Source organism: Gadus morhua, chromosome 1 (assembly GCF_902167405.1).
Source record: "Gadus morhua chromosome 1, gadMor3.0, whole genome shotgun sequence".
NCBI lineage: Eukaryota > Metazoa > Chordata > Actinopteri > Gadiformes > Gadidae > Gadus > Gadus morhua.
The window spans coordinates 19,431,475-19,440,250 of NC_044048.1; the positions used below are offsets into that span (position 1 = coordinate 19,431,475).

General features: G+C 40.6%; 1 protein-coding gene across 1 annotated transcript; it reads right to left on the bottom strand.

Moving 5' to 3' along the window:
• Positions 1-640: 640 nt before the first annotated feature.
• Positions 641-7,838, bottom strand: LOC115552322 (tumor necrosis factor receptor superfamily member 14). Its single transcript, XM_030368303.1, has 8 exons — positions 7,491-7,838; positions 4,755-5,101; positions 4,541-4,666; positions 4,081-4,230; positions 3,896-3,980; positions 1,072-1,238; positions 842-867; positions 641-733 (listed from the first exon to the last, which is right to left on the bottom strand). Exons 2-8 carry the CDS (start codon positions 4,912-4,914, stop codon positions 659-661), a joined length of 789 nt encoding a protein of 262 aa, XP_030224163.1. The 5' UTR covers positions 4,915-5,101; positions 7,491-7,838; the 3' UTR covers positions 641-658.
• Between the last annotated feature and the right edge of the window lie 938 nt (positions 7,839-8,776).

An 8,776-nucleotide genomic window follows, 5' to 3' on the forward strand; every position in this document is an offset into this window, starting at 1 on the left:
TCCCCCCCCCCCCCCCCCCCCCCCCCCCCCCCCCCCCCCCCCCCCCCCCCCTACAATCGTGTCGTCGTCGTCCCCCTCAATAAACGTGTCTCTCCCCCCCCCCCCCCCCCCCCCCCCCCCCGGTCAACAACAGTCTACCTCCCCCCCCCCCCCCCCCCCCCCCCCCCCCCCCCCCCCCCCCCCTAAACAATCGTGTCCACAATTTGCCGCGAAAGCCGTTGAAACCCAAACCCCGAAACCCGCCTCCACAGTGGCACACGTGGATACTGTAGGTATAAACACTCTATTTTTTACGTTGAAATGCTACGTATCCAGTGTTCATGGAAACGTACACCGTAGACGTTTTTTCTTGGCGACTGGGTTGTGTCATGACGACTCAGTCACTCAGTGAGCTACGTTATCAATGCCACTGAGCTGACGTTATGCTGGCCACATCGCCCCAGCTATCAGAGTAGTGTCTTATATACATGGATAGCTCCATTCTATAATCTAATATCTAGAGGATGTTGTTCAGTAGGTCTGCCACTCTGGTCCCTCTGCTAGGTAGGCTCTGACTCTCTGGTACAATTAGATGGAATGTTTTGAATCACAGCGATATCATTTGACCTGGTGTGAGTCAGTAACCCTTGCATATCACTGGATATTAATAAATGATCTTTTACTCATTAACAAAGTGTAACATGTGGAATAAGAACTTACCAAGATTATAGTGTGTTTCGGCTATTCCCTTTTTCTATAAAATAAAAAGTGAATAAAATACATTTACTTTAAAATACATACCACTGCCAGTTAGGGTTACACATATTATTATGTTCTGTATCAAACCAGTGATAACACTTACCTTCGAAAGCCTTCTATAAAGCAATGCTATAAAGAGATAAACAATACAATACAAAATCAAAATGTCAGGACAGCAGTGAATATCATTCGCATCAACATGATACATGGTAGTTTAATGTAACCACGATACATGTTAGTTTAATGTAACCATGATACATGTTGGTTTAGTGTAACCATGACATCTGTTATTTTTATGCAACATGATGCATCTTAGTTGAATGTAACACTTACCTATTTTCTTCTTCTGAGTATTGGCTATGATTATTAAAGCCAGTATTAGCAGTATGACTCCTGGTATTATTACTGCCACATGTCCTCTCTCTGGACCATGTTCTCCACATTCAGAATCAGTTGAATCAGTTCCTGGTTTCATCAGTTTCAATTCCTTAGATTCACATCTGAGATGAGAAGGACCAGACAACAGGTTTAGTTTGAGGGTGTGTAGTGTATATCCTATCCTGGGGGGAGGATAGTAGACTGGGGGTTTGTCTCCTGGTCCAAAGGTACGGGGTTCAATCCCCAATGTCCACAACCTTCCAGAAGGCCTACAGGAAGGTTCTTGAGCTAGATGCCTGACCCCTACCTGTTCGTAATGACCTGTATCTACCAGTGTCTGAATTCACTGTACACCGCTTCTAGGAAAATGACTAAATGGTCAATTATATATATTGTCAAGCATTAAAGGAGCATTTCACCAGTGGAGACATGAATCTGTATTGAAGTGGGTCATATAGGTAGTCGAATCGTAACATACATTTCTAATTTGGTGTCTTCTTGACCGAGAAAAGGGTTACAGTGACTTTTTGGCACTGTGGATTGAAGACGACAACTCCCACAAAGCCAATCAGCGTTCAATCAGCGAGTGAATCGCAGCAGGAGAAAGTGATTATTGCCGTTTTATATAATATTATATATATTGGTATCTATATAATATAATATATAATATCACGGACAAAAGCTGTGTTTGCCTCCGGATGATATTATGAATTAAAGACTGCGTCGGGTTCTCGGACATCTCTGGTACGTCCACAACAAGTAAAGACTCGTAGTGGGGGTTATCTCGGCCCGAGTCCTGCACGGGTTCGGTGACCCACACAATTTGGATAAAATGGGTGAAAAATAATGTACTGTGTCGGACACTGGTGCGAGTCGGGTCGGACGCCTGAACAGCGCGGGTTGGTTGCGGGTTTTACGATTGCGATTGAGACTTCTCCAGTGCTGGATATGTTCTTCAGGAGTAAATTAAAACCGTCCACAGTGGATGATGTGAAAAAGAAGCACCACGCCAAACACTATCAATCGGTATCAATTGATAGCGGGTCTGGTCGGGTGCGGAATGTAATTCGCGGGTACGGGTGGTTGCGGGATTGCAAAATAAGAGCGTGTATTGATTCTCGGCCATGGTGGAGAAGGAATTGGGGTAAGAAACTTGGGCTTTGACTCTCTGACCATGTCCTCAGTAAAGAATTTAAACTAATGCCTTCAGGGCGGCGCTACTGTTCAATCAGGACAAGAACAATGAGGTACTCCCACTCTTTTATCCCTGCAACCATCAGGTTACTAAATGATGACAAAAGTAAGGAGTAGGTGGAGAGCACACCAGTGTTGCTGGGTGTTTCCGGGGGCAGGGTGGTTGTTACTGACGGGCTGAAATGAATTGTGAGTTAAATGTGTGTGTTGGATTGCCTTTGATATATGTTTTTGTCTACCTCCTATTGCTATTTATTGTATTTATTAAGTAATCTATTATGTGAGACTGGAAACTGTGAACGAAATTGCCCATTTTGGGATAAATAAAGTTTTCTAATCTAATCTAAATCTAAAGTCCAGATTGAACCGCGACTTCAGATTGATGTGGAAGGACCAGAGACGTCGGAGAACCCGACGCAGTTGTTTATTCATAATATCATCCGGAGGTGCACACAGCTTTTTGCCGTGATATTATATTTTATTTTATTACACTGCTCTTCTCAATGCCGTGGAACTCTCCGTTCACTTGCCTGGGCCTTCCGGATTTTTTGCTTCTGATTTATGTCTTTGGTATCAATCCGCAAGTAGTCCGGTAACTTATCAACCCCAGTGTATTCCGTTGCTAAGCGACGCCAACGTCTTTGGCAGACTATTTCTCTGCTGATCATCACTACGAATGGTAATATAAAAAGACACACCGTGTGAATTTATTTTTTCATTTTGGCAAGTAGCCGTGTAATAAGCGGGATAATAAGCCCCTTCAGGGTCTTATTATACGCTTCGCGTCGGTGTCCTGTTTGCCCTGTTGGGGCTTATTTTCCCGATAAAGACCGGTGTTCTATTCATTATCCCTTGCATAGATGTCTACATGTTATATTATATAATTTAGATATAGAGCTCCAGGTCTGCCGCCGGAGCTCCCGGAGTGTTCTAGATTATCTTATAGAACACGGCCTCAAGCTGTGTGCGCGTCCGAATTGTGTTATGACTAAACAACTGCGTCTCTGGGACTACGTCATTGCTTCTTTAGCACTCATGTGATCTAGCGGTCACACCGGTCAAAAGGGAACGTCAAAATCCATACCGTAGCGCAAATTCACACCGGTGAACTCATAGCGTTTAAACCCTACACACCTCAGTCCCACCTACTGGCACTGATCTGTAATAGGTCTGTAGCGTCAGTGGGTCCCCTAGGCGGGTTTCAAAATTAGGAACTAGTGCCCCGTCTCAGGGGAAAATGATGGAATGATGCAAGACCATTCAAAAATATGACTGGGTTTCTAACGATACAAAGCTTAATGCAAATAGGTGAAGTGTCCCTTTAATGATATTTTTGCTATATGTTATTATGCCATTTTTATGATTAATAGAGGAGTAAACTACAAACATAATGACTTCTGTATTTATTCTAAGGACTATCAAATAATAAACAGACCAATAAACATATGATATATGGCCCAGGCCTAACTGGCAATTAATGAAGTGTACATATAAAGAGTGAGCAGTCAATCGATTAAAAAAATTATCTGCCAAATCCCATGATAATGCTTTGATTAATCGTGATTAATTAGTTAACTCCACTTACATTGTGTGGGGTTGGCATGACGATGTGCCATTTGAGAAAGTACCATTAGCACATGGAAGGCACTCTGTGTCTTTATCTGCTGTTCCTGTAGGAATATACATGTTTTATTGAAGAACACCATATCTCAGATATGCTTTTTCAAAGCTATAATTAATGTTGACGTACAGTATATATAGAACACAGACCTGTTTGACCGATGTAATAACCAGGACTGCAAACCGTGTGACTCTGAGCGGCCCTACATCCACCTCCGTTAGAGTCAATACAGAAGAATCCATCCAGGACCTCACACACAGCATCTGATTTTGATGAACACAACTTCTTCCCCTTCAGACCTGTCAATCACAACAGTTACAGAGGAACCTGAGACAACCTGAGAGTACACAACTTCTACTATAACCATGAACAACACAACTTATCTATCGACATTAACAACACAACTTCTACTATAACCATGAACAACACAACTTCTACTATAAACATGAACAACACAACTTCTGATATAAACATGGACACAACTTATCTGATATAAGCATGAACAACATAACTTCTCTGATGCAAACATGACATGAACAACACAACGTTCTCATCAACCCAACATGGGGGTTGCATGGGGGGCATTTCCATTAAATAATATAAATGTACCTGCATCACACTTTGTACAGTTAGAGCATTCCTTCTTCACATTAAAGCCTTCTTGGAAAGTACCATTGGAGCAATCTTTGCACTTTGTCATGATTCTCTCTTCACAATCCTTATAAACTTGCTGTCCTGTTAAAACGATAATGTTGAATTTCTCCATTCTCATTATATTTTTATATTCATATGTTTAACAACAGTTCAGACATTTTACTCTTACCAGCAGGACATGCAGGGCAACATTCAATTCCCACTCTGTATTCATCCTTGGGACACAATGGTGATGCAGTGCTAGCAACTCCACAAGTAAAAGAAACTGAACATATTGATAACATGAACGCTAAGAACATGGTGATCCCGTTTGTATGAGCTTCAACCATCCAACGAATGAAATTTGACTGCAGTTCTGTGGCTGTGTGTCATTGCAAGACTTGTGTATCTGTCAAGGCTCAATAAGGTGTCGTACTTTAACATGCTTTCTTTCTAAATATATGGGCCACACCCTAAATGTTGGCTACCATAACATTGTCCGGCAGTTACAGGTTTCTTCTTGAACTTCAGAAATATCTGGGGAGAGATAGAAGAAAATACAGCGGTTAAATGAGGTTACTTGTTTCTGTAACACTTTCGTAAAAAACAACTGAATATGTAGTTTAGAAATATCATGGATATCATGGTTCCCCATGGATTTTATTTCAATTTTTTTATCACTGCTCCTCCCTTTCCTGGAAGATGGCCACACGGGCATTAAAGACCAATTAATCAGTGTACCTTCATTTCTATAACTTTTATAATCGGACAAACATCAATCAAGTCAAACGTTTTTCAAATTGAAGCCAGCAAAACAGAAAAGCAAATCAGCGCAGCAACTTGTGAAAGTACCGAACTTGAACATGTATTATTTTGATGCGTTTAAAAGCATACATTCATGAGTTATAACTTATAAACATATCGTAAAAGCGCTAGTCTATCTTGACTAGGATACATCCTGTTCTAGATATTATTTGGTTAATGGATGACACTGACATAAGTTTAATGTAGGATTCCTTCAAGTGTAACCTCCACCATGACTGACTCGTCCCATCCTAGAGAACCATCGTTCTCCAGGCGGCTGAAAGCGGGGTGAAATTCGTCAATCAGACGGTCGTACTGCACTCCCCCTCCCCCTCTCCCCGCGCGTGACCCCTTCGTGCACGTACTCAAAGCTCGTGACCCAGAGCAAGCTTCTGTTTGTTGTTATCCTGCGGTAGCTACTGGAGCTAGCAAACTAGCTAATGGCTCGCTCTTGCGCATCTGTGTTCGTGCTCGTGCATGATTGCGCGTCCATGTACTTGGAATGGGTGGAGTCAGAGTCAGCGTTGAAGGAGAGGGAGTAGGACCATTTGAGTTGTGTATTTTCAAAATCTGACGGCGTTTCGCAAATCCCATACCCAACCTTTAAATATGGATGCAATATATAATATACTGACTACTTTTGTCTTTTTTTTATTTATTAAAAGGTTTTTCTTTAAAACAAAGGGTTGTGGGAACTCCACAATGAGTTCATGAACACATCAGAGTTGGGGAGCGGGGGAGGGGGAGTGCAGTACGACCGTTTGATTGACGTACTTACTGTCCAATGCCACTCGGTGGCTCTGGAAATCATTGGCTGGAGTTTTCGAGCCCTGCCCGTTCCACAGATGATTGACTTGTTTAATTTTCATGTCAGTACTTTTAACTCAGTGGCTGTAAGTGGGTTATGATAAGGATTTCAAGTAATTTAGAAAAAAAATGCCAAAAAAGAGAATTCCATACCAAACCTTTAAGTCTTTTTTTTAGTAGCTCACTTGTTTTTATAGATATCAACACCAAACCAACTCTGATGTGTTCATGAACTCATTGGGGAGTTCCCACAACCCTTTGTTTTAAAGAAAAAACTTTTAATTGTTTTAAAAGGCAGACGTAATCATTGTGTATAGTTAGGCTAATTCATATTCAAGGCTTTTATTTTGTAATAGCTCACTTGTTGTTATAGATATCAACACCAAACCAACTCTGATGAGTTCATGAACACATCAGAAGTGGTTTGGTGTCGATATCTATAACGACAAGTGAGCTATTAAAAAAAAGACTTCAATATCGATATATTGATATATATATCGATATATATATGGACTGACTACTTTTTTATTGTATTTCTTAAAAAGGTTTTTCTTTAAAACAAAGGGTTGTGGGAACTCCACAGTGAGTTCATGAACACATCAGACGTGGTTTGGTGTTGATATCTATAAAAACAAGTGAGCTATTACAAAATAAAAGCCTTGAATATGAATTAGCCTAACTATACACAATGATTACGCATGCCTTTTAAAAAAAATAAAAGGTTTTTCTTTAAAACAAAGGGTTGTGGGAAGTCCCAAATGAGTTCATGAACACATCAGAAGAAGTTTGGTGTTGATACAAAAACAGGTGAGTTATTAAGAATTGGAAGAAAAAAAAAGACGTTTGCACTTTTTTGACGGTCCCTAAGCATTCCGCTGCTGTATGGCACTAGGAAGTGTATTCGGCGCGGTTTCTCCCTTTATTATGTCCATGGGTTTCTCTGATCTTTCTCCCGACTCGGAAAATAGGCGAATGTCGAATATAAAACCAATTTCACCGCGCCACGGCAGAAGAGCTCGGTCCGAGCGGCTGTTCAGCCGCCTGGTGAACGCAACGTTTAATATTTTTGTTTTGCTTTTTGTTTCTGTGGATTTAAAAATAAAAACGACTGGGAGAAACCACCTTCTTACTTCCTCGTCTTAACCGATTGAAAATGAAAGTAGGAATGTCCCTATCAACTATCACTATTATAGGCCTAGCCTACATGTCATAGCCTAGTTGTTGTAGCCTACCCACTTAACTTATAACATAATGTCGTGAAGAATATATTGACGAGGCTATCTGATTTGATTTAGAGTGCGTTTAGATGACTTACTTTGATTGAGATCGTCGTAACTCTCGTCTCTGATCAACATACACACCAGGGCGTAACATCAACTGTCACGGGTGGCAGGCAGCCAGGTATATGCAGTTAGATTCATGCCAAACCACACACACACACACACACACACACACACACACACACACACACACACACACACACACACACACACACACACACACACACACACACACAACGAGTTTTACTCACGCACAACGATTCACACACACACAAAACCTGTTTTACTCACGCACAACGATTCACACCAGAGGCGAAGCCAGACTTTGTGTACATCCGGGGCTTAGCCCCGAGGGGGGTCTGGGGGTCCTCCCCCCCAAAAAAATGAATTTCTAAAATGCGATTTTCCTGCATTCTTAGTCCATTTTAGGGTGACCTGCTGGACATGGGCATATCCTAAATCTCTTCTAATTCATTTTCAGTTGCAGGGCCTGCTCAAGACAATACTATTGAATGGAAAGAAACAATAACCACTTGACTTCTAGAGATTTTTATGTAAACTACAATCGGAAAATTTAGACTTATAATTTGAGACTAACCTTCAGTAGATTCAAAGTGCCTTGTCATGTTAATTGCCATTTTTATTTTTTATTACAAAAAAAAAAGGAAGAGACTGAAAGGTTTCTCCCATAAGGCAACTGTATTTAATGGAAAAAAAAACATATTACAAATGCAAAGTATTGTGAAACAAGATTAACAACATCATTAGGCCTGCTAACTCACTGAAATATCAGTGCATTATCATTATCATTTTAATTTAATTTTAATTTAAAATAATAATCATAATGCACTGAAGTATTATACATATGCAAAAAAATAAGTACTAAATTGTTTTAGAGGATTGTCCGCATCTATCACTCTGTTGGAACTCACTTAAAAAGGGGTCAAAGTTCAATGAACGAGGATATGGACGCAAGCTGAAAATAAACAAGACAGTCTAGCACCAGCCACGCATCGTCGGTAACATCGTTAACATGTTGGCTGCTGGCCAAACAGCGAATGCAGCAACCCGATATCTGTACATTTCTTGTCTAAATCGTTAATAAAGTTTGAATTTAAAATAACCGATATGTCAGACATGGATATTTTTTACCTATTCATGATGTTCAGTGGACCTCAACATTTCATTTAAGGTAACATTTGGTAAACACTGTACAATATTGGCTGAGACAGAATCGCAATCAGAAAAACGGATTTCTGACATTTTAAACAACGCTGATAATCTATTTTTTGTGAAAGGAGTAATTATCATAGCAGCTAGG

Coding starts and splice junctions, on each gene's coding strand:
- LOC115552322 (XM_030368303.1), bottom strand. CDS start 4,914: ATGGTTGAAGCTCATACAAACGGGATCACCATGTTCTTAGCGTTCATG. Junction 4,231..4,540: donor CTGTACAAAGTGTGATGCAG/GTACATTTATAT, acceptor TGTGATTGACAG/GTCTGAAGGGGAAGAAGTTG. Junction 1,239..3,895: donor TCATGCCAACCCCACACAAT/GTAAGTGGAGTT, acceptor TTCTCATCTCAG/ATGTGAATCTAAGGAATTGA.